Source organism: Argiope bruennichi, chromosome 10, assembly GCF_947563725.1.
Source record: "Argiope bruennichi chromosome 10, qqArgBrue1.1, whole genome shotgun sequence".
NCBI classification, from domain to species: domain Eukaryota; kingdom Metazoa; phylum Arthropoda; class Arachnida; order Araneae; family Araneidae; genus Argiope; species Argiope bruennichi.
The window spans coordinates 119,024,863-119,052,439 of record NC_079160.1 but is presented as its reverse complement, the minus strand read 5'-3'; the positions used below and the strand labels follow the sequence as shown (position 1 = coordinate 119,052,439).

The following is a 27,577-nucleotide window of genomic DNA, read 5'->3' as shown; positions in this document are numbered from 1 at the left end:
CATATGGTGAATTTGAGACAAAATTGCTTTTATAGATATAAACAGATAAAAAAGATGTGATTATGCAATTAGGGAACAACTCTAACGAATACATTTTGAGATATGGATAGTTTCTTAAATATTACAGGAAAAATATTCAAGTGCTATATATTGCTTCAAAATTATTACTGCAAATCTAGTTTGTGAAGTTAATTTCGTTTCGCATTCCAAACATTTAGCATATTCATTGAAGTGGCCATAATGGCTATACTTCGCAATAATTAAAGTAATGCCCATCCCATGGCCCTGTAATTAACCATATTTATTTGAAGACCAAGAAATGGGAGAATCTCAAAATGCTCCTACATCTGGTAGGATGAAAGTAGAACATGTCAAGGTGCTTCCCATTTCCAATAGAGGCATTAAAAAATATCCCAGCACGTTCGTAGATCTTCCTACTGGTGCGGCGGGGAAATTTCAAGAGCGGGTTCCACTTCAGATGTCATCCTCGTCACCCGGCAGAGGTTCGAAATAGTGATGTCTGTCTCAAAATAACTTTAGAATTGTTTCAACAGGCACGTTAATGCAACTAAACTAAACCTGACACGTTCGCATATGCGTTTAGATTCAGAATAAAATAGTATAATTTTGGTTTGTTTGCTAAAATGGATTTATAAAACCCGAGATGATGCAAACAATACAATGACCTAGCCAGAATCCATGCGGGAAACTTGATGGAGCCACCGATGAGCAATCCCACCTAATAGGAAGGAACAAACGGCATTTGATGACACTGGACACTTGCAAACAACAAAGAACCCTATAGAGAAAACGCATATTGGTACAGAAAAAAGAATAGAAAAAAAAAACATTACATGTTACATCACATATAAAATAGTATATCTGAGATTGAACAAAATGGTAGTTGGTTTATAATTGGGAGTTTATTGATTGTCAATTCCGTAAATCGTTCTCACCAGCAATTTTCCATCAAAAGTTTGTCTTTTTGATACACAAATGTATTTTCGCTCTCCTCCGTTAAAGCGGAGAAAGCCCGTAGATAGATGTGTGACGGAATGAGGATCCTCTATAATGCAGATTTGCTGCTGAGAGTTTTCGTTCATTTCTCTATTCCAGAAGATATAGATCTGCAGCCAAGCCGTCGTATTCGTTTCCCAAAAGGACTCGGGTAGGATTTCGTAGAGCCATCGGCTGTCTAAGTTGAAACTGTAAGTAAGAAAGAAAAGATAAATGAAATAAAATAAGTAAATGGGTGCCATAAAGTGGAATTGAGAGATGAATTTCTTCTATGAAACAAACTACCATGTAATGAATGCACTTTCGCTTTTACTAAAAATAAGATTCCTAGGGAGATAATAGGTCTTCTCATATTTCAGAAAAATAACAATGGTTGTAGTAATATAGAAAAATAAAACGATAAATGTGTTATTGTGCATTCTGGATTTGTTAAGTTAAAAAAAATAATTTTGGTTTATTGACACTTTATTTTCACTTTAAAATTAAAAATTTTATGAAGATATTTTTAAGGTTTTAAGATTAGTGAAGATTATTCGGGCCATTTTACTATTTTTCTCAGCTAATTATTTTTCTATAGAGAATTATTTCAATTATGCAAAAGGATCAAAGATAAAAAGAATGCTTCATTACTTTTACAAAAAGAATTTATTTTTACTTCGGGGGGAGTAGTCAAATTTTTTTTTTTTTATCTTATCTACTTTTTATTTTTTTATTTTTATTTTTATTTTTATTTTTAATTTTGACCGTCAAAAAGAACTTAAAAAAAAATTACTTTTAAGCAGTTTTAGAGAGACAATAAAAAACCTAAATTAAAATAGTAATTTTCATGATAGAACTATGAATTACGATTTAAATCACTAAATAGAGTAAGAAACTATTTAATTTTACATAGATATAAGCATGGAATATCATCAGTAATTGAATATTTTTTTCACAAACATTGAAGCTAAGCCATGTAGAATATTTTTTTTTTCTGCACGTTTCTTACGAAAATCTTCAAAATGGTTGTATTCTCATAAAAAGCATTTCCAGTGCATATCTCAAATTACTTTATTACACTACCGTTAACTGTATTAAGGGAAAAAATTACTTCACCGCTTTATTAAAATTTCATTTCCGTAAAAAAAAAGAAGACCAGGAATATCAATAAGCAAACTTAAGAAATAAAAATCTACAAATATTATATAAGCTAAGTTTTCTATTTCTTTTTAGAATTTTTACTATCTAACTCCTTCAACAGTTCAATTTTCCCGAATGAATTGAAATTTGAATTAGATTTTACTATTAAAAAAAGTTTTTTTTTCCATCTTCTAGAACAAATGCATTACCTATTTTAGCAATTTTCTTTTATAAGAGAGATTTCGTTTCCTGAGAAATGATCAAGAAATCGCATTCTAATTCTCTCTTCTTTGCCTTCGATTTCTTTGTCTTTCTGTTCCTTCAAAAATAGAATTTTTTCAACGTTCTAATTTGCTATTATTTTCAATTTTTTAATATCATTTGTTGCTTTACTTTGACTTTTAGAAGTCTTCAATTCAGTGTAGCCATTTCGAAAATCCATTAAATAACATTTTTTTTTTTTTGCATATTGCTAAAATTTGATTAAAAACTACATCTGAATTAGCAAAATTATAATAGCATAATGCGCAAAAATTATTTAAATAATTTTAATTAGTCGGAAAAACCCCTTTCAAAATACATATTCAATTTTATGTATTAGCGACATCCCAGCTATTAATTTCAAAAATAAAATTCCTGAAGATAACAGGATAGATACAGTAAAAATGTTAGATTAACGTCAAAGATCAATATTTCGTAACTATTGTTCGCCAATGCCATGCAAGGCATTCATGGCTTTATCTACATATGAGTGGAGGAAGATAATACCTGCATTCGAGAGTATGCGAGAAAGTTTTGGGAAGACCATCCCGCTTGCTTTTTGGTGACGTTTAAATTTTCAAGAGGCCTCGTTTATAGAAGTGGACTTATGATCTTCGAACAACTTAATGAAGTTAAATGTGTCATTGAATGATGACTTTAAAACTCAATAAGATGAAATTTGAGAGTGATTTATTAACCCTTTAAAGGACTATTTTTTTTCTAGTCATGTTAAAATATTTTTAGGCTTGAAATTAGAATAAGGAAAGGGATTCATTTAACTTATTAGATAAATTAATTTGATTAATGAATTAATTTGGTTAATTAATAATTAAGTAACAAATCAAGGCACATCATTTTGTGTAAGATAAAGAACTGAAGCATCTAAGTTTCTGTCTTTCTAAAAAATTTTGTCAGAACTTATGTCAACCTACATAAATTCATACAAAGATTGATAAATTTGGTGGGAAGCATACTTCCCACGGCCCTAGAAAGGGTTGATCAATTAATTACTTAAAAATCATAATGAAGCTGCTTTTATGTAGCTCTATTATATTTCAAATTTAGAAAATACAGTGTACACAAATACATTTAACGAACCTAGGAATGTGATAATAAAATTTGGGATTTTGAATTTTGTAGCATTTACTTTCAACTTAATATTACGATGCACTGTGACGCCGAAATTTCATTAAAAACCAGCTGCCATCTTGAAACAGTTGCTTCATTCGTATACCAATTACAACAATCCAGTTACTCAACAAAATTTAAAATGTTCAAGTTGTTTGAAATAAATGTTATTGTTGTAATTTAAATTAACAATTCAGAATTTAAGAAAATGTCTATCGCAAATCAATTAAAATTTTTTGAAAAAGAAATTTTTAGGTAATATTTTTTGATGGATTTATTTGTTTACAAAATCAAAAATGAAGCTTATATGTGTTTATTATGTTATCAAGTGAAGCTTATAGCAATGTTTTATTTCCAGAAAAGAATAAAACATCGGTATTTCAAGCTTTGAAGAGTTTCAATTGATAAACCAAATCTAATGATAACAAAATTGAATTGTTCATTTAGATTTCTAAAGAACCAATATTTATAATTTATTTATACAATACTTGTTTGAACTGTTTGTTACATAAATGAAAACGATTTGAAATATATTTTAAATAAAAGTGTCATAAAAATAAAGGAATATTTTGAAATAAAAAAAAAATGCAACAATTGTTATAATTCAAGCCAAAATTTTACAGTACATCTTTTTCTACAACTTTAAAGGAATCAGATACAATTAAAAGGTTCATAAATTTAAATAAGTTTAAAAAAATTAAAATGCATATCAAATTGTTTCATTTGGGTAATAAACAGTTCAGATCAATGTTTATAAGGGCGAAAAAATGTTAAACTCTTTTGAATAATTTAATGCTTCATTATAAGTTCCATTCTATATGTGGTATGCTGATTAAGATTATTAAAAGATAAGTTCAACAAGTATAATTAAAAAAAATTAATACTGTAATACAATTCCATAAAAAGTCTCATAGAATCAAGTTTGCTATGAATAGGAAAACTATTTTGCCCATTCTAAAATGCGTATGAAAAAGTCTTACGATTAAAATAACTTTGAAATACTAGGTAAATGTAAAAAAAGTCAACATTTATTTTAAACTAATTCATTGAAATCTTACAATTCGGAAAAATAATTTTCCCTAGTTTATGAATTGCGAATTCTCCTTCTGCAAAAATCATGCTTCTTCATTTCAAAAATGAGAAAACAATTCGCGATCTTGTAGCAATGGCTTAAATGGCCGTTGACTTTCTCAGTTGAGAACTGTAAAAGATGTTTTCAAAAGTTTTTTTTTTTAATTCGATAAAATAATCGATAGTGTTTAAACTTGCATCATTAGATAAATGCAATTTTGCTGCTTAAAATGGCTTAAAAGGACTTTCTTTCTTCGATAACTCTTCCGAAAGTCTTTGGTTAAAAAATTATCCAAAAGGATTTTGTTTTGACTGAATTCTCGAATAACTGAAATTTGAACGATGGAATTCAAATAGCTCGTTTTCAGCATTCAATATATACTTGTGCCAATTTTAGTAACTCCAGATTCTACGGTATGTTTTATAGAAACTCTACAGCTAAGCAGATTTCATTTTTATTAGTATTAGAGATCAACTTTACCAAAGCAGATGTAAACAGCAATTGAAATATATGCCGGGTTTACATTCAGCCAGTTATAAGACGGCCAGTAGGCAGAGCACGAATAGAAAGGCTGAAAAATGCTATTCTGTCGATGGTAAGTAATTTCCCGACGGAACAAAATGCCGCTATTTTGTATTTTTTTCTTAATGCGTTTGTAAAATTTGGCGGTTTTTTTTTTGACGTGAAAAAATGGATCACTTATCATATACTAATACCGGCATTTTTTGCTCTTTGTTCTTTCTGATGCGAGGTTGTGCTTTTTTTCATTTTATTTGCCATTTCTTTTCTATAGTTTTCCAAATTTAGATATGTTGATCGTTTTTTTTTATTTTACCATGTTGCTTTGTGTAAATATCCATCATTTTAGTACAATATGTAGTGAAAAAGAAAAATTCAGGGTCCCAAAAACGGCAATTGATAGTCAAGCATGGAATGCCTGAATCTATTTTATGAAATTGTGAAAAACACAAATCAGTTCCTTTCTACGCATCCGGTGCCTACTGTATGTATTATAATTGGCTGAGTGCAATACTGTCAATAATCAAAGTAGGCAGTAAAAAAGAACTTTACCTGTTATAAGTTAAAAGAACCTTTGTACTTTCACTTCTTTTTTTCCCATAATCCATCAAAGTAACCGAGTACTTATTAAAAGGAGAGCGGAACGAAAGCAATCTTTCTTGAACTTTAGAATCCATGGACATTTTGTTCGCATCCGTGTGATTCTTCAGCAAATTATAATTCGCCTGCAGAAGATATGAAACAACATTTAATGCTTTAATGTATGCATTGGCACAAATATAGGCTAATTACTTGATATTCTGCTTAAAATAATTTATATATGCTACCACGATTTATACGTCTAGGAAACGTGAAAAAACGAACGGGAAACATTAATTGCTTTATGCCTCATGCTATGAGGTTTCCAGTTTTTTCATTTACAATTTATATGAGGTTTCCACATATAAAAGGCAAGGTTTCATTTGCCAAGTCAATCTGATTACTTTACTTGACCGAGAGTATAACACTTAAGCTAGGGAATTATAGATAGAAATTGGACTTCTTGGATTTCTTACTTGGATTGGAATCTAACCTTAGAAGTAAAACAATTCTTTTACTAGGAGTTTCTCAATACATTATTTATCCTATGGTATCTCCTTTACAGCTGTAAACATAAAAATAATGAGGAGCAAATAAAAAATGGAATTATAAAAAGCAATAGGGTAATCTGGGGGGACTTAACAGTAATAGATACTTGCCCCTAGATGTTTTCTCGAATTGGGAAGCAGTCAAATTTTCGCATCATTCTTATTTTGTTTTAGATCATATAATGTTTTGAAAAGGATTCCATTCTAATTTGAAGGGCCATTGCAATAGTATATAGATGAATTCTTTTTGGAAGTTCAGAGAAAACTTTCTACATATCCTGTGAATATGAAGTTTCTTATATTTTTTAGCATATTTCAAGCTATAATTTGATATACGATAAAGTGAAATATCTTAATTATAAATGGTTTAACTTTTAAAATATACAGAAAATATCAAAATGGTGATTTGGCCTAGTTAAAAAGTTTTATAAAGGAAGAGTTGATAAGAGAACCCTTTATTGCTTGCACCATTTTTCGACTTTCTAATCGATTAAAGTGCAAAGTATGTTTATGATCCACTATCTATCACAATGGAATTCGTTGATGGTATTTCAAATCAAGCAATCATACTGGATGTTTGCACATGCAGTAATCTAATTTGATTGTTCATGTTATTGCTGGTGATTTTTTATGTATTTGTTATTGCTGTATCATGTTATTGCTGGTGATTTTATTGTATTTTATTTCAGAATGATTAATTAAAAATTGTATTTAAACATCTATTTAAACTTTTAACAAAAGAAATGACTTTTTCACCTTAAATGACAACCATCATTAGAGGACGAATAAAAGTTCCTTTTAATAAAATAATTTAAAAAATAATTTTAAATAGCATTGATATTTATTTATTTTTTCCCTTTCTTGAAATAAGCGATTTTTATTTATTATTTTAATTAAAAAATGTTTGGCTCCAGCCGTTCGTTATAACTCGCCATTATTTAAGCCTGCGACATTTCAGTTGAGATCGTTTCTTTTTTTTCGATAGTAATTCTCTTTTTTCCGTAGAATACATTTTTTTTTCTTTTTTACTACTTTTCTGGTCAAAAAATTAGGGCAATAATAAATCTAATCAGTATTTCTAATTTCTTGTTTTGTACAACATTTTTAGCTTTTTTTCATTTTGGTGCTATTCTGTTCTATTATAATTTTCCACAACAGATCTTTCTTCCACGCTTTAATAGAGTTACTAGGTTATTGACCTCATTGTTATTATTTTTCTAATTCATAATTCTTTAATTTTATGCTGTTTGAAATTTTTGTGCTTTTAATCATTGCAATAAAAAATTTTTAACAATGAATACGTTTTATAATTGCTATACTTTTAATTTTTAATAATTAATATGCTTTAAATTCAGAAATTTCAAAATTATATATAAATTTCATGTACATAAATGTTTTCCAAGGAGTATAAATGTTTTTTAAGTAACTTTTCTTTATATGGTAAGATATCATGTTACCATGAAAATATTTTTTATTCTTAAAAAATAATCTTTTACGATGCTAATAATCAAAAATATAAGAAAATGTAAAGTTGATTAAAAATTCCATCTTCTCTTACTATATCAGAATTTAATCCTTTGACCTATGAATTTATTTTGTAGAGACATCCTATTTGGGACATTTATTTCTTTAATTTCTACAATCATTTTAAGGACATTTGAGATATTCAATTTTTTAATTGGTTTTTACCTGTTAAATTATTCAATGCTTTCACTTAATTGCAGTTTTAATTTTAAAACTTCAGATGCGTGAGTCAGATTCGTCATTGCTCTCGAAGGCTTAAGCAATAACAGTGTATCTGCAAAGGTTATAAATGTTTATCGTTTAAAAAATAAATAAAATGTCAAAAAATAACTCGTACTTAAATTTCTAAGATGCTATTTTTTTAATGACCCTAATAATATCAATTTTAACGAGCTAAATCAATATCATCATCAATAATAACTGCATGATAAAAAAATTGATGGAAAAATTATTCCACCGTAAAATGAAATTCCTCCATTTATGTTTTAATTTTCTAAAATGAAATAAAATATGTAGTATTTAATATAAATTACACTTACTTCATAAATAAGCTCATAATAATAACTTTCAAATAATGTTAAATTCATTACTGTCTTGTCATTTCTTATTCCTTTCAAACTTCGTAGATACAAATTGAATTGCGGTAATGACGGAATTTTCAGTTGGAATTTCACTTCACTCTTCAATTTATCATTCCCAATAATGAAAAATATTTCTCTTCTGTTTGTGCTGCCTAAAATAAGTCACAAAAATATAGGGTTTACATTTCAGAAAATAAGCATGACAGTAACTAAACATCACTGAAGGATAGTTTGGAAATGAAGAAGAATTATGTTGTATTTACAGAAATATTAATACATAAATATATCTTAATGCTAAATAGATTTTATATTTTAATTTTTTAAACGGAAAGCGTGTTGTTATTGAGCGAGCCCATTCTGCGTAACTCATATTTAGATAAGTTTATGAGTCAAGAACTCATATTAAAAGTAAAATGTAACTGCATCCGTTAGTCAAAGCGACTTGTAGCTAGATTTCGCTTGATATTCATAGATTTCACTTGAAATAGAAATCTGACTTTAGCTCCAGTATTTTAGAATAGTTTGCTGCCTGGAGTACTTTCAAAATAAACTATCCCACACTGATGTTTGAGTTAGAGGAAATGAATTTCATAAAATTAAAGCCTAACTGCAGGGAACAATTCGCTAAAGCACATTGCTAAAGCACATATAGATCTACCATTCTTTCAAAACTGATGGTTGGAAGTACAGCAAGAATAGAACACGTGGCATTTTCCCTCCAATTAAAGTTTCCCAGATTTGATTTGCTTTAAAGCAAAAAAGTCACTTTTGGGCTAGAATGATGGCCAACTTATTAAATGTGCGTTTGACGCCCATTGATTAGTTTTTAGCAATTTAAATAAAAAAAAGTAATAAGATCTGAAATGCAACTAAATGGAGAGCAAACAGACGGATCCTAATCGATAGACGACGTTCAGTTTGCTCTCATATTTCCAACCTCAGTCTGTTCCTTTCGCTTCTTAATCACTTGCCGTGGTAAGACGTGCCAAGAACATCGACATGTTTTTGTCACAGAATCGTCAGTGATGTGCTACACACGTCAGCAGGCAATTATCACAGAAGTAAAAATATTTCACGATCCGTTGACTGAAACAGTTCGTCGGAACACGGTTTATAGGACTACAGTTTTGGGTCGAAAATCAATTCATTTAGAAAATATAAATCTTTATCTGATTTCTGTAGGGTATCGGACATTTCATGTGACCTCACTTCAAATTACAGTCGACTGTTTGGCACTTGCACCTGTGAATTTCTTGCTACCACAACTGATTAAGGAAAAACCAATCGAAGGAAAAAGGGCTATGGGTACTACTCTCTGTACTCTTAACCAAAATTATACAAAAACCAACCGACAAATGTATACTTCACGAGGGAACTGTGTGTTGCAACTGAGCTGGAGAGATGAGGTTCTCCAAGCGAAACGCTAGTAACTAACAGATAAAAAACAACCCCGTGTACTAAAGCTTAAAAGTAAAGCTTTTATTTTAAGTACTTCGTCACTTTGATCTACAAAATTTGATAAACTTCCTTTTTATTCGGAATCATTGCCCTATCCTTGATTTAGCATCTTATGCTGACAAAATAGGATTAGTGAAAATATGTTCAACAAAGCATTAGTTAATCATAAAAATATCAAACATTCTGAAGTGTAAAAGAAAAAAAAATATTTTGCTGAGATTGGCAATTTTAATTCATGTTTCACTTTCTCCTTCTTTTATGATTGTCTGAATTTTGTTCAGTCTTTTGGAATTTACTCCATTTTTTTATGAAAAAACAATAACAAAATTTTAAAAAAATTAATCTTTCATTACTTTAATTGTTCTTTAAATTTTGAAAGATAAATTTTTTTAATTTGATAATTTAAAAAATATCTAAAATAATTTTTAAAATATTGAAAAAGATTTATGACGTATTTCCATTCTTGCCATTTTTAATCTCTTTTCAAAATGATGACATATCCTTGTATATCCATAGTACAATGCAAATATTTTTATTACTTGATACAAAAAGTCTCAATGCACATCAAATAAAATAGCATGATTAATTATAGTAAAGATTTACCTACCGACTGTGCTATATTTTACAATCGTTTCATGTGGTTTCATTTCTTGTGGCCGCATAAATTCTAAGTTGTACGATTCGATTTTTCTAGAAAAACAGACTTATATTAACAATAGTAGTACACAGAAAAGAAGGCATCATTATTTAAAGAGAGAGCTTTGAATGTATTAAGAGCATTTTAGTAAAACACAAGGTATCCACTCTAATACTGTTCCAATAGCTGATTTCTAATATGTTTGAGATAAGCATAAATGTTATATTATGTAGGCATAATAAATGCTCTTAATGATGCTAAGAATTATATGTTGATTACAATAATAAATTTAATGTAGAAAATGTATAAGATATAAACTATTAGAGAATTATATTTAATAAAAACTTTCATGAAGCACGAATATTTCAAACAAAAAAAAAATCTATTTTAAGAAGTTTTAAAACTTTGAATATAATTATTTTAAATAATTTTAGAAAATTTCAATTGAAGAGGAAGAACCACCAATCAATCAATGTATGGCGTTTCTATAAACGATTGACTTGAATGAAATTCGAAGTTTTACATCACACTGAGGATCGAGCAATATTAAGACTTTTTTTTCTATGTGTCAAGAATACGTTATTAAATAAGAATAATAAGATTAGAGGAATTTGTATAAAAATAAACAACATAACTTTTTCAAAAACGCACTTATTGACTGAAGGATTGTAATTACATTGAGGGTGAATTAAAAAACAACAATCTGAATTAGTAATATTTTTAAATTTTTGGATATAAAAGATTAAAAAAATATCTATGAAATTAAAATAAGTCAATAAAAACATTAGAAAACGACCTTTTATGGCTAAAAAGAGGTATAAGGGAAAAAACTTTTCGTTATCAAATGATTTGATTAAAATTTTACTGATAGCTTAAAAAAATATGTTATCTATTTCCTAAACTAAAAAATGAAATGTGTATTTATCCATTCTTCAAATGTCGAATTCAACTAATAAATGACACAAAAATTTTCAAATTTTTTTCTCCCAGTGCGAAGCATTAAAACAAATAAGAATATTTCTAAAATAATAGATTAATTGTTCTCTAGTTTAAGAGCTGTAGAACATATTGAAATATTAGAATATGAAGTTTGAACAAAAAATATACTTTAGATTTTAGTTAATGAGGGATTTCGTAAGAAAGCTCTACCAAAAATTAGAATTCGAGAAGACAGCATTTAAAGATGCAAAATAGTATTGAAAAGTCTATAAATGTAAGTATAAAATCCACAATAACTTCCCAAAAATTGTACTTAAAAATAAAATTCAAACGGTTTTATAAAAACTGTTCAAACATTAAGAATATTGTTTAAACAATTTCTTATTTTCACAAAAAATCGTCTTTTCAACGTAGTCGCTTGCTTTAAACAGAATGAAAAATAATTTTTTGACATCATTAGGAACATTTTTAAAATTAGAAGAAAATATCTATCTTTAAAAAATTTTAAATTTGTGTATTGAGATATTATTAGAATTGATAGCATTTAAATATCAAGTAATCTTTTGTCTTACGAGAAATGAACCAAAAGAAAAATCTTTGCTCGATTTGCCTAGTGTAGGTACTTAATATGGCGTGGTGTGCACTAAGCATTTCCGTGTATGGAAGAGCATCAATTATGCATTTTGGACATTTTCCGCTATTTCAGCAGGATTCGAATTTCTCTGTGGTTCAAAGTTTGATCCACAAACACAATTTTGATATAAACATAACATACTGAGAATCATTAATCTTCACGTGCTTCTCAGTAATCGAATTCATATACAAAAAGCCGATAAAACCAAAAGTGTAATAAAAATCAACAAATTTTTAGGTAAAATCAGAGACCAAGTCTCACTTGTTTAATTTATTGCTTTTTAAGAAATGGAATTCGCATGTACATAAGGTAGACGGACAGACATCTCCTTTTAACTTTTATCGTCAATTATTTTAGACTTACTATTTATGTTTTAATGTAAAATTGACATTCGAGTTTCATTTGCATATCTGGTTGTGATTTTGAGATATCATGTACGCAGTTATAATTCGTAAAAGGATCCCTTTAAATTAGAGAAATTAAAAAAAAAACCCATTACGATTCATAAAAGAACCTTTTGTTGGCGATTTCAATTATTTTTCATCTATAATGTATGCATGAAAAGAATACATACATTTAAAATTTAATATGAAAGCGCAATGAAATTTTAAGAATTCATTTTTCTATCTATCTATACTTATAATAAAGCTCAATGTGTGTGTGTGTGTGTGTGTGTGTGTGTGTGTGTGTGTTGGCGCTCTACAGGCCAGGTCATTTGACATACAGCTATCAAATTTGGTACATGTATACCTTAGAGGTCGGGAATGTGCACCTGGGGTCCCTTTTTTTGAAATTTTAATTAGAATTTTAATTATTAATTAAAAACTAACTTTCCCGCCAAAAAATCTTTTATTTTCCCCACCGCCAACTTTTCCGCCAAAAAAATCTTCCATTTTCGCCACCGCCAAATGAGTAAGGCTTCCGGGGTTTTTTTCTCCCAACAGTAATGAGGCTAGGGTTAGTATTTTTCGGCGGATTATTTCAAACGATTCTGTTTATTTTCTTAATGTTTGATGCATTTAAAATTAAACATTGTTAATTAATCGATCCTTCAGATTCATTCTGAAGAACTTTTGAATAAAAATAAAACAGAATAAAGGAAATTAAAAATTTCTAATCCGCATAGCGTTACCCCAACTGGCGTAGAAAAAAAATAACGTATTTGCGTTACGTAACTGGCGTTGAAAATTCACGCATGCGCTTTGTGTTCTGAATTTCGCATTGTGTTGACGAATTATTATCAACCGATGCGGACTGGATTTAAATTTTTTTTAGGTTCGTTGCATGTTTTTGTAATTAAAATGTATTTATGTTAGTTATATATTTTTTGTATATGCTTATAGTTTTAAGTGCATCGTTTTTTAAGTAGTTTTTTTAAAACCTGTTTTAAACCGTCTATTTTAAACGATTCGTTTCATTTTCTTAGTGTTTGATGCATTTAAAAGTAAACATTGTTAATGAATCGATCTGCTCATGATGAATCTAAGAAAATTTTGTTGACAAATTCTTGAGATAATACGTAAATTGAAAAGGATATTCTTTAGTGCCCATAAAGTTTAAACGCTGAGTGACTCTATTTTCGTTAATCAGATTATAAAAAAATTCTTTGTTTCAGTAAAAAATATTATTATATTAATTGCAGATTAATTCTTTCCACTTTAATTTAAAACATAAATTCTACGGATGTTAACAGAAAATTAGAGAGATACATATTACGTTATGACTGAAGGCCTTTATAATATTATAAGTGAATTATATGACTATCAAAATTTGAAGTTTTAAAATATTTCGTCGACAAATTCTTGAGATATTACATAAATTAAGAAAGATATTTTTTAGTTCCCATAAGGTTTAAATGCTCAGTGACTCTGTTTTCGTTAATCATGTTATTAAAAAAATTAACATTTATTGACGAACACGAATACACTGATATTCACCGTTACTCTGATTAGATATTATAAAATCTGAATAGATAAACATAAACGTGTAAACAGCTGTGCGCCGGTTTCTATGGCAACACAGCTGGAAAGGGAAAAGAAGTTTCCGAAGAAAATTCACGCATGCGCATTGTTCTGATTGTTGTCATGACCACCACTTTCAACAGACGATTTAAATTATTTTTAGGTGAGTTACATGCTTTTGTAAGTAAATTGTATTTATGTTAGTTATATATTTTTTGTATATGCTTATAGTTTTAAGTACATCGTTTTTAAGTAGTTTTTTTTAAACCTGTTTTCAATGATTTAAATTATTTTTAGGTTAGTTGCATGCTTTTGTAATTAAATTGTATTTATGTTAGTTATATATTTTTTTGTATATGCTTATAGTTTTAATTACATCGTTTTTTAAGTAGTTTTTTTAAACCTGTTTTAGACCGATTATTTTAAACGATTCATTTTATTTTCTTAGTGTTTGATGCATTTAAAAATAAACATTGTTCATTAATCGATCTGTTCATGATGAATCCGCGAAAATTTTGTGGACAAATTCTTGAGATATTACATAAATTAAGAAAGATATTCTTTAGTGTCCATAAAGTTTAAACGCTCGGTGACTCTATTATCAGTAACCATATTATTAAAAAAAATGCTTTGTTTCAGTAAAAAATATTATTATATTAATTGCAGATGAATCATTTACACTTTAATTTAAAGCATAAATTCTACGAGGGGTAACAGAAAATTAGTGAGATACATATCACGTTATGACTGAAGGCCTTTATAATATTATGAGTGAATTATATGACTATCAAAATTTGAAGTTTTAAAATATTTTGCTGAAGAATCTATTAAAGTTGGAATTGCATAAAATATTTAATTATTAAAATTTTAACGAACATTAAGATTGGCGAACCGGCTGGTCGCCAAAGGCGGCTAGTACTTATAATAAAGCTCAATGTGTGTGTGTGTGTGTGTGTGTGTGTGTTGGCGCTCTACAGGCCAGACCGTTTGACATACAGCTACCAAATTTGGTACATGTATACCTTGGAGGTTGGGAATGTGCACCTGGGGTTTCTTTTTTCGAATTTTTAATTAGAATTTTAATTATTGATTAAAAACTAACTTTCCCGCCAAAAAAATCTTCCATTATCCCCAGCGCCAAACGAGAAAGGCTTCAGTTTTTTTTTCTCCCAACAGTAATGAGGCTAGGGTTAAGATTTTTCAGCTGATTATTTCAAAGGATTCTGTTTATTTTCGTAATGTTTGATGCATTTAAAATTAAACATTGTTAATGAATCGATCTTTCAGATTAATTCTGAAGTACTTTTGAATTAAAATAAAACAGAATAAAGGAAATTAAAAATTTCTAATCCGCATAGCGTTACCCCAACTGGCGTAGAAAAAATCACGTATTTGCGTTACGTAACCGGCGAAGAAAATTCACGCATGCGCATTCTGTTCTGATTGTTGCCATGACAACGTTATCAATGGATGATTTAAATTATTTTTGGGTTAGTTGCATGCTTTTGTAAGTAAATTGTATTTATGTTAGTTATATATTTTTTATATACGCTTATAGTTTTAAGTACATCGTTTTTAAGTAGTTTTTTTAAAACCTATTTTCAACCGTTTATTTTAAACGATTCGTTTTATTTTCTTAGTGTTTGATGCATTTAAATTTAAACATTGTTAATTAATCGATCTGCTCATAATGAATCTAAGAAAATTTTGTTGACCAACTCTTGAGATATTACATAAATTAAAAAAGATATTCTTTAGTGCACATAAAGTTTAAACGCTGAGTGACTCTATTTTCAGTAATCAGATTATAAAAAAATGCTTTGTTTCAGTAAAAAATATTATTATATTAATTGAAGATAAATTCTTTCCACTTTAATTTAAAGCATAAATTCTACCGTTTTCAACCGTTTATTTTAAACGATTCGTTTTATTTTCTTAGTGTTTGATGCATTTAAATTTAAACATTGTTAATTAATCGATCTGCTTATAATGAATCTAAGAAAATTTTGTTGACCAACTCTTGAGATATTACATAAATTTAAAAAGATATTCTTTAGTGCCCATAAAGTTGAAACGCTGAGTGACTCTATTTTCAGTAATCAGATTATGAAAAAATGCTTTGTTTCAGTAAAAAATATTATTATATTAATTGAAGATAAATTCTTTCCACTTTAATTTAAAGCATAAATTCTACCGTTTTCAACCGTTTATTTTAAACGATTCGTTTTATTTTCTTAGTGTTTGATGCATTTAAATTTAAACATTGTTAATTAATCGATCTGCTTATAATGAATCTAAGAAAATTTTGTTGACCAACTCTTGAGATATTACATAAGTTTAAAAAGATATTCTTTAGTGCCCATAAAGTTTAAACGCTGAGTAATTCTATTTTCAGTAATCAGATTATAAAAAAATGCTTTGTTTCAGTAAAAAATATTATTATATTAATTGAAGATAAATTCTTTCCACTTTAATTTAAAGCATAAATTCTACGGGTGCTAACCGAAAATGAGAGAGATGCATATTACGTTATGACTGAAGGCCTTTATAATATTATGAATGAATTATATGATAATCAAAATTTGAAGTTTTAAAATATTTTGATGAAGAAGCTATTAAAGTAGAAATTGCATAAAATATTTAATTATTAAAATTTTAACGAACATTAAGATTGGCGAACCGGCTGGTCGCCAAAGGCGGCTAGTACTTATAATAAAGCTCAATGTGTGTGTGTGTGTGTGTTGGCGCTCTACAGACCAGACCGTTCGATCAACAGCTACGAAATTTGGCACATGTATACCTTGGAGGCCGGGAATGTGCACCTCGGGGTTATTTTTTCGAATTTTTAATTAAAAATTTATTTATTTAAAAAATAAGCGAAATTTTAGCGTGTTTCTGCTATAACTTCCGAAAATATTACCGCACAAAAAAAGATTTTTACATCAAGTTAAAGATCAAAAATTTATCTTTTAAATGATACCAATGTTTTAACCTTAAAATTAAATTTCTATTTTTAATGAATTTTTAAATAAATAATTTAACTATATTTTTCAACAATTTTTTTCGTACAAAATAAAAATAAAATTTAAGCTGCACGAGCACGTTTCGCATTCATGGGGAAAAAATTAGCTTTTTTCAAAGTGTTGCCATCACATCGATTAAAGCTCCATTTAAAAATAAATTAAATCTTTTTGGAAATGAAATCTGCAAAAATATGATTTTCGTCACGTGTCTGTAGGAAATGAAAAAAAATATGAAATATTATTTTTTTCTAAAAAATAAATTCAAGAAAAATTATTTTATGATCTTTTACACTCTCTATATTATTAATACAATAAATCAGTTTTATTTTAAGGCAAGTTTTGTTTAATATGAACAGGATATCCATTCAAATCAGGGCCACACTGCTAATTTGTAAACCTTTAGTAATAGACACAGATCTGCTAAAATGATCTAAATGGAAAATTATTATATTTTATGTAACTTGATCCAATAAATACTCTAATATATAACGAATTTTTGATTTTACATAAAGCTTCTGCTGTGGAAATCACGTTTAACAAAATGTTCTTGAAACACTATTATTTTAAATAAAGAATTAATTTCCAATCAACAAAATCAATCACTTAAACTGACTGATTTATAAAAATTTAAATATCACTATTAAAAAAAAAAAGGATAATTTTAGATTTTCCATCGATTGCGTTAAAGAAAATACGCCAATCAGCGCGCAGGTTTCTCAAGATTAATTGGCCTAAGATTATGAAAATGTTGAGTTTTTCTAAATTTTTAACATTCAAAACTTCATAAATCAGTCCTAGTTAATCGTGGAAAATTGAAACATTCATTCATTTATTTAAAATTTGGTGTGTTCAGAATATTTCTCAGAATATGATACCTTACTGCATAAAATTTAGACTTCATAATTTTTGAAATATATTTATAGGCCGGAACAAAATATTATTATTGATTTCATTTCAATCCTTTTGAAAGCGAAACTAAAAACTGAATTTTATGCTGAATCTGAGAAATTTTTGTTGAATTATTCTTTGAGATATTACGCAAATTATGAAAAATATTTTGTAGTTCACATAAGACTTAAATACCGAACGATTCTGTTTGCAGTACTCATATTCAATAATAATAATAATAAATAAATAACAAAAAAAATGATAAATAAAATAAAACACTTGGTTTCATTAAAAAATATCTTTACATTAATTGCAATTTCAGCATTTCCACTTTAAATTAAAGTTGAAGTTTTACCGGAAATGACAACAAATTAGCAAAATATATATAGTAAATTGAACGAAACGATCTAAACAACAGTATAAATTTGGTATGACTATCAAAATTTGAAGATTAGAAATGTTTTGTTTGAGAAGCTATTAAGATACAAGTTACTTAAAATATTTAATTGAAAATTTTAGCGAGCGGTAATACTGTTGAACCGGCTGGTCGCCAAAGGCGGCTAGTATTAAAAAAATTTAATTGTTTCAATTACAATTTTGAAAAGCTGCGATCGGATATTTTTTGTTATTGCTTTTATTATTACTAAGAAACTATTTAAGTGATAAAACGTACATCATTCGAACAAACACTATTTATGGAATCATGATTTGTGTAATCACAGTCGTTAAATCCACTGATATATTGAGTGTTTTTCCTCAAAAGAATCTTTTCCTATCTCATAATATTTTTTCATTAAGAAAACAACAGCTGTTCAATCAAGACTGCTTACACTGTTATTACTTAATAACATAAAGTCCATAAAAGTGACTTTTGATTACTATAATCCGACGACTTGCAGCTTTTCAAAAACATTGTAGAATTTTACATTTAATGCAGAGAAAATATTCTTTTTCTATATGTCATATGAAATCGACTTTTGCTTCCGAAATAAATACTTTTAGTAGCATCGGAGAGCTTTATTTATCAGCACTATATTCTTGCAGCCAGTTTGCACAAATAAAAGAGAAACTCAAACATTTTCTAAGGAAAAATAATGAGAGGCAAAATAATGAATGGAATTTCTATAAAGTTAGCTCGCAATAACATGAAATGTAGGGTAAGTTCAATGATTATTTATTAAATGTTTCACTTATTAATTTTTAAAATAACTACATTTTCATGTATAAAAAAGTTATTTTATCTTTCAAGTTGCCATTTCTGTTGAATGAAAAATATTACCAATATTTAACATAACTTTATTTATTTTCGGATTATCGTTTGCAATATGTAATTGGACATTTTTATCGTTCTTTAAGAAAATAAATCATAAAGCAGGCAAACATTTAAAAAATCGTTTGATAGAGTCTGCAATTTTTTTGAGAATCTGAGATTTAAAAAATGAATTAAAAAATTCTTAGTGTAATCTCTTTTTGCTTAAAAATAAAGTTCAGAAGTAATCGTAAAATAATACATAAAATTCTCGTATTTTTTCCTTAAAAACATGGAAAATATTTTTGTAAAAATATTTATTGATATTTATGTGTGTATTTGCCGTTTCTCCGATTCTGCTTATAAATATATTTTCATTTACTTACATTTGATATTTATACTTCGTTAATGTTAAAAATTGTTTTGATATGTGATAACTCAAAACTTTCTTTATGTTATTCCCATTTCAATTTTTGCATTTCGATGCTGAAATGTTTTACTGAGGACTTCCTGATAGTGGTAATAAATATTCTCTTTTCAAAAATATATAAGCTAATTAATAAGATAAAATAAATAAAAATAAAATTCCTCTGCTCAACACTAATTCGTATAATCATCATATAGCCCGATAAACAGTCCTTTTTAGGGAATATAATTTAATAACCGTAATTTAAATAATTTAATAAGTATAATACACGTAATTTAATTTCCACTTTTGATTTCTCTTGCATAGAAAAGTATACTTTTTGTTCTATGCATAATATATAAAGCAGCAAGCACACAACAATTTGTTTATTCATAGGTGCTAGAAATGAAAAGAATTCCCACTTTTGTTTCATTATGCACTGTAGAATTGCGCAGATTTAATTAAAATTTGATACTGATATAAGTCGATATAATACAAAAAGAAATACTATACATCATTTATAGCTCACATGCATGATTCTACGTCATCAATACTGGAATAAATATAACACATTGCTAGAAAGAAAAGAGGATTAATGGATTGTTATTAAGGTCTCTCTCTTATACAGCTTTCATAATATGAATTCATGTCAGAAACTTTGCAATTTATGAGTCCATTTGGATATTGATCCCAATCTTCCAGTAGCGCCATTTTCAGAGCCTGGATGTTGCTGAAAAAGAGATATCAAATTGCTGTTGTTTTCCCGAATACGTCTCAGACTTACTGAATAGGATTAAAATATGGTGATCTCCCTGGCCAAATCATACGCTGAATATCTATACATTCCAAAAATTTGGAAAGCCATATACGCATCTAAGGGGAATAAGTGTTCATAAAAATGAAATAAAAAGTAACTGTCTCTCCCTCCCCTAACAAGGAAATAGACGGCTCAAGGATCCCATACTTATATTTGATAGTAATCAAAGAAAATGGCATTCGCTTCCATTCACAGAACAGGAGCATTAGAACAGGATAAATAAGAGACCATCTGTATTCATTGTCAAACCCAGATTAAATTTAGTCATCGAATTTCTGCTCATATTTATCTTTTGGAAACCCATGAACTATCTACGAACAAACAAGAATAAAACTGGTATGGCAACGAAAGTTTGAGAATTCTGGCTGGTATCATATTGAATGGTATCGCACTGCAGGGGGGCACCTCAAAAATGAGGATGAGAATCTTCTGGTACGGTGGTTGGTTCTCGCCACCCTGGTGGGTACAGAGAAAGATGGGATTAATTACCTACCATCGAATACGAGACGCACTTCTCAAGGAAAGGATTGTACTGTGGCCGGTGATGGTCCTAAGAACTCAATCACAGTTGGGGCTAATTCTGCTGCTCACTTTTTTCCGTGTGATTTAGCGCTGGTCAGAGTAGTCAATTTGTAATTTGTGATCATACAAAATGGTCAAACAGATAATCATGTTTTTCATATAGGTTATTTAATTACTGTCACATATAGAAATAAGACCTTGGAAACCTCTGTCTACTTTGAAATGAATGCAATTAGCTCCGATTTCATTTTTATAGACGTCCAATAGTTTGTCCATATAAAGCTAATCTGATCAAACAATTTCCGGAAATAGAGTATATTCAGCAAATTGATCAGTCAGATATTCGAGCTTTAGTTTCATATAAATATCAGGAATTCTTTGAGAAAGGAAACTGAAAATCGTCTTCCGTCTCCACAAATCATATAATATGTGGCAGCAGAATTCCTGCTTGAGTTTTTATCACGAGGAAATAATTTATCTAATTTTCAATGTGAATATATGCTTGAAGATCTGTATAACCAAGAAGAGACAATATCTTCAAATTACATTTTTAAAATTCTATTTTGTAACGCTCTACTCTTTCCAGCTTTGATGATCATTACACATTAGTATGCATGTATATAACAATCTCTTTATTTTTTAAATAATATCAATAATTTATATGCCACATTTCATTAAAATGTACTTAGTATTTCCAGAGAGAATCGTCCAAAAGTGAAAATACTCTTAATTTTTAACCAAGTACATATATAAAAAACGAAGCTGAGGTTTTTTAAAAAAAAGTGACATCTCACTAGTAATTTGTTCAATTAAAAATTAGAGACACTTGAAGTTGCATAAATTCGTTCTATAATAAATGTACCGTATAATATAATTTCCTACTATGTGGAACATATGCCCTGCTTGAACGGGAGCTCACTGTAATGAATTTCTCATAAAAAAAAAAGAGGTAGTTAATACTCTCATTCCGATCAATACTGAAAAGAAAATGAGTTCGAAGTATGATCTTACTTATCAGAGGGCTGTAAGAAGATCTGCCACGTCCGGTAATTCGACTTGGGTAAATCCGATTGAGACTGCATTACACAAAACTGGATTCCTAGCAGGGAGCTTAATAAACCGTCAGAGCAATTTGGCGCTATTTCTTTTCTCTCATTTTCTCCATCATGCCAGTCTCCGTGCTTTATTATACGATGCATGTCACTAAAAATATGAATATTTGAAAATTAATCGTTATTATCAATTATATTATAAAAAAAGAGGAATTTCATAGCATAAATTAAATAACTGTATTAGTAATGTAAATTTCGCGGACTGAGAAATTACAGTACTTTTAATGTTACTTTACCGGATTTGAATGACTAGTTAATTCCTAATGTACAGTTACGGTTCATACTGCTTTATCGGAAATTCGAATCCCCAATGAAGGTCGGTCAGTTCTTCAGATACAAGGAAGCTTTAATTGGACCTTGTTTGTGCTACTAAAAATCTTTATAAATTTATCGCCTATTGAGCATTTGTAAAGCTTGCATTCAAAATTTGAATATAGTGGGTGCCTATCTTAGTTACAAGTTCATAAGCAATAAGAGAAGAAACACCTTAGAATTCTAAAAAGGCTCTAAAAAGAATTAAATTTTATATTGTGAAGCAAATAATGACATATTATATTGTTTGAATTTGTTGAAAAGTCTGCGAAACATAAATTTTTATATATTTTTATATTACATAAATTTATATAAATAATTATATAAATTTTTATATTACATTTATTTTATTTTATATACATAATTTTTTATATAAACATAAATTTTTATATATTCTAATAAAATATTCTTGGTATACCAAAATTTTTTAAAAAAAGTTTTAAATCAAAAATGGCAAATATATGAAGCCTTGCATTATTTAGCCTTATAATTTATAGCCTTTAATTATTTTAAGACAGTCAATGATTATGTCGAAAAGTGATCGCTGTTGATCGGTGTACCGATATCGAAGTGGATACAAATAGTTTAAAGTCATCAAATTAATGATATTCAGTTTCATTACTTGATCAGTTTCTAAAATATTTTAATACATACCACAAATAGGACCGATGATTGTATAAAAATTGAGATCATAATTTTCTCAATATCACATTAATTTATTCAAACAGTATAAAATATAATTCTTTGCATTACTTAATCCATTTTATCAGCTGGGAGAATATTCCTATATCTAATGGTTTAAAAATTAACTGTTAGGTCATTATATACTTAGACTCCTGTATAAAACCTCACGAAACAAGATTTTCTAAAGCAAATACAATAAAAACTTATACCGTATTAAAGTTGTGAAATAGGGTATTCATTTTGGCTCGACGTGTATGTACTAAATAATGGTGTTTTAAACTAGTGCCTTATTAAATAAACTATGCAGAGACTATAAAAATGTCTTTCTCCGTTTGTAAATATCTGCAGCTAAAATTCATTAGCCGAGGATGAATATGCAGATTATAGAAGTCATGGAGAAGGAAGGCAGCCAAAAAAATAAATAGTGATAATTGTTAACAAAGATGAGATTTTTCACTGCCCAAACGAAAATTGGTTAATAATTACAACTAAACCATAGGAAAAGGATTATACAAAAATTTATTAATTTTCTTAGTAAAACACGCTGAGTGGCCAAATTATTATGACCATCTGACACTTTTATGTAGATAGGTATAAAGAGGGAATGCATAACAAGTGGAGCATCAATTGCATTGTGTTAATTGCAAAGAAATGGGCAAAAATTTTAATTTATCTGAGTTTGAGCACAAGATGATTCCAGGCGCTTGAAGCACCGGTACTAATATTTAAAAACTGTTGCAATTTTGAAGTATTCTAGAGCAGCAGCTGTCAATGTTTACAAAGAGTGGACTATTAAGCAGAAAACCCGGTTTCAGCGTCAGGCTTGTAATCGTCATAGGCTAGTGAATGCTCGATTGGAAAGAGGACTTGCCAGAATTGTCCAGTCCAACAGAAGAATTACAGTACGACAAATTGCTGGCGGGGAGTCTTAATTAAAGAACAATTGCATTCATTCTAGCTCTGAACGGATTTTTCGCTACACATTACACCATATGTGCGATGGCAAGTCGACTGCCTGCTCAAAAAGCTCTACTAATTGACTTTAACAAGAGCAGATGACTCCAGTTCGCAAAAGAGCATATAAATTGGACAGTAAATGACTGGAGAAGGTCCATATGGCCCAATGCAAAACCTTTTCAATTATACTATACAGATGTCAATACAAGATTTCTGAATGCCCAAAAGTTTTATCACATATCAAGTACATTCTGTTAACATAATGATATAACCTGCCGAGGATGGGTCCTTCCAGTAGGACAATGCGGATATGGTTTGTTATAAAGTCGCATTGTTTGCAGATGTTTCGAAGAGCATGACCCTGACTTTACCTAGCTTAGTCGATTTGCACAAACATCATATCTCAATCCAAATGAGATCAAGTAGGATGAGATCAAACGAGGCATGCAAATAGATCCAGCGCCATTAAATCTGAAAGCACTGGAAAATGCGGATATAGTCTCAGATTTCTCATACCATCTACCAACACCTCAAAGTATCCATGCAGTATAGAGAACGAAAAAATGTCCAATATTATATTGAAAAGGTGGTCATAATAGTTTAGTTATATTAACGTCCCGTTGTAAAGCAACATTAGGGCTATTTTGGGACTGACCTCGTAATTTTGAACCGCGTTCAGATGACGAGGACGACACCTGAGCTGGCTACCCCCCTCCCTACACCACACCACACCAGCGGGAGGACGTTTGGCATGACGGATTTAACGTGCAACAAACCCCTTTACACAATGGTTCTTCGGTGGAATCGCGTGTGGTCATAATAATTTGCCACTTTGTAATGTACATACAGAAAGGAATGACATACAATATGGAAATCACAGAAAATAATCTTACATTAAACAACGTTCGAGTTATCTAGCAAACATGCAATAATTTAAACATACTGATTTTTTTTCTCAGTACAAGATTTGCTCAAAGATTTGAGATTTTTTTAAAAGTATTTTATGGCCTTCTTGTATATTTTTGTAATACTTAAGTCATATTTTTGAAAATACGATTATAATGTTTTTAATTAAATATTTTCTTAATAAACTAGATAAATTTTGAATAAAACCTCAGCAAATATTTTCAGGACAGAATTTAATCGTTTCTGTGAAAGAGACTAATGCAAAATGAAAAGAAATTACTTACAAAAACTGCAAAACATTTTTTGATCTTGATGGCTTGCCAAAATTGAGTATTTGTTTCTCCTCATTGTAGTACAACTTTGCGTTCCACTCTGATGAAACAAATGCAGATTTGTTTGTTTGAACTCCAATCTGTGCCCCGAATGGAAGATTAATTACCATTCCGTTCAAATAAGTCAAAGCAGCTCTGTTCAAAAGACACTTCACAAATTAACATTAGCAAAATACACAAATCAAATTAATGAGCAATTGCTTTTATTAGTGCACTGAGAAGTAGACTGTCTATACATTTCTAAGAATAATATTTTTATTTTAAGTAAAATTTTTACTTTAAAGTTCATTATAGTCTGTGCAATTTCTGTAGGGGTTTCAAGGGCACTCGTTTTCCCTATTCTTCACTCTTTCTCCTTCTCCGTTACCACGGTTTAGACAAAGCTTTTTTTCCCCACGCCAGTACGGTTCGGAATACCTTAACAGCTGTCTAAAAAAAATGAGTGACACTGTTATCTGCCTCAGCGTTGTGAGGCAGACAACCGATTACGAGGTAGACAATGTGAATTTGAACCGCCTACAGAAAATACAGAGACTATAATATAAATATCATACAATCATTTTTTCTTCTTATTTAATTACCATATGGCACCACTCGTATGAAATAAAATTTAATTTAATTAATCGATTAATGATTATCAAGTTTGCAAAATATTTATACAATGTATTTTTAACAACAATTTATATGAATAAAGTGTCAGAGCTCCATTTCATTAGAAAGTAAATGAAAAATTTCTTTATGTATTGTCATTCGACAATACATAAATGCATGCAGGTTCTAAACTCAGGGACATCAAGAAGAAAGTGCAAATCAATTGCACAACTCAAATTTTATTTAAAAAAAAAAAAAGTGAAACAAGTCAGTTTAAATGAAAGTGCATCCGTCATGAAGACCTGATTGCCTATAAGAAAGAGTCAGAATAAGAACTGGAGTCATATCTCTAAGTAAGGGAAATTATCATTCAAATTATTATGAAGCTAAAAATATTATTTCCATATTAAATTTCGTATTAGAAATCGGACAACACAGCCAATACACTGAAGAAAATACTTTTTTCATACCTAGGATAAAGAAATGCATCTAGGATAAAGGCGAAATTTTCTGGTTGCATTTCTAATTTCAATCCACTTCTTAAGGAGAATGCTAGATCTACACTCGTGTCCCATTTCAAAACCGGTCCCATCATAGTTGGCACTTGCTGGTGAGCTTCCAAAATTCTGAATATTCTAGTAGTGTTATAGTACACACCTTTCTCCAAATCTCTCAACAGTGCATGCATTTCTAATATCCTGGTTGGCAACTGAAATATTTCACCAGAAGAGAAATAGTGCCAAATATTCCCTGTGAAAACAAAGCTTTGAGGTTAATGCATGAATTTTAAGGGTTAAAATTTAATCCTAATTAATAAAGTCAAAATTTTAATTACTTAGGCTCATATATAGATGCTTAAATGTAAGTGAATGAGTTTAGAATTAAAAAAATAATAATAAAAAGATTCTCATCAGTTTATAACTATGCCAAATAATTACTGGACGCAATAGAAAATGTGCATTTCTGAATTTTAATTAATTTCATTTTTTTCTTCTTCCCTTACACTCTTTTCTCACCCCACCTAAGGGGCAATATGAATATAGAGATAACAAGTTGTCAGTACTGTAGTTGATTTTGAGTTTGCTGTTTAGTTATATTAAGGAGGTAGAGTCGAGTTACTTTTACTTCCATGCCAAGATGTACCTTCTACAGGAAAGGTTGAACCGTGACAGGTGATGAACATTAGTATCCAATCATATTTCCTGCCACCACGCTATTCGCGATGAAGGCTATTAAGGTTCACCCCTGATGCCGAGTGTTCCTGATCCAACAGGAGTAATAACTCGGATATATTTCAACATCGCAAAAAAACACTAAGTTGAATAGTCATATACAATGTATGGCTAAAAAAAAAACAATCGGACTGATGATTTAGCAATTTTTTTTTTACAAATTTATTACTATCAAACTTTTCAAACTCTTCAGATCAAAAGAAAGGTTCATTTAAACAGACAGATGTGCCGGATATCCGGCATGGGTCGCAACAACGACATGTGTGCATACATCCAGCGTGTTAATGGATGTATGAATCCATAATTAAAAAAAATACTACTAGGGCTGCCATCTGCTGTCTTTATGAAATGTTAAAAAATAATATTTTGCTAAAAAATTTTGCCTAAATAAGAAAAATATTTTTATCTGATAGACTTCATAGCTGAAGAAGCTATTTATTGGGATTTTATTAAAAGAAAGCAGTGAAAGCAGTGATCTGAAGAGTTTCAGTTATCACTTGAAACTTCAAAACTAAAAATCGCATAATTTATAAGCAAGGCTTTCATTTTTAACTAAAATATCAACAAGT

At 29.2% G+C, this 27,577-nt stretch overlaps 2 protein-coding genes across 4 annotated transcripts in view; one reads left to right on the top strand and one right to left on the bottom strand.

Moving 5' to 3' along the window:
- Window positions 1–27,577, bottom strand: part of LOC129988064 (uncharacterized) — a 111,876-nt gene that overhangs the window by 38,770 nt on the left and 45,529 nt on the right. For all 3 annotated transcript variants that reach the window (XM_056096168.1, XM_056096170.1, XM_056096169.1), the window contains exons 16-22: window positions 26,247–26,526; window positions 25,138–25,320; window positions 21,894–22,085; window positions 10,414–10,496; window positions 8,307–8,500; window positions 5,669–5,841; window positions 957–1,206 (exon numbers count right to left, since the gene is read on the bottom strand). In XM_056096168.1, the coding sequence (XP_055952143.1) occupies window positions 957–1,206; window positions 5,669–5,841; window positions 8,307–8,500; window positions 10,414–10,496; window positions 21,894–22,085; window positions 25,138–25,320; window positions 26,247–26,526 (1,355 nt within the window). The remainder of the gene's footprint in view (window positions 1–956; window positions 1,207–5,668; window positions 5,842–8,306; window positions 8,501–10,413; window positions 10,497–21,893; window positions 22,086–25,137; window positions 25,321–26,246; window positions 26,527–27,577) is intronic.
- The window catches only part of LOC129988065 (uncharacterized), a 78,176-nt gene continuing 69,507 nt past the window's right edge, over window positions 18,909–27,577 (top strand). The window contains exon 1 of the mRNA XM_056096171.1: window positions 18,909–19,045. Within this exon, the coding sequence (XP_055952146.1) occupies window positions 18,983–19,045 (63 nt within the window). The 5' untranslated portion in view covers window positions 18,909–18,982. The remainder of the gene's footprint in view (window positions 19,046–27,577) is intronic.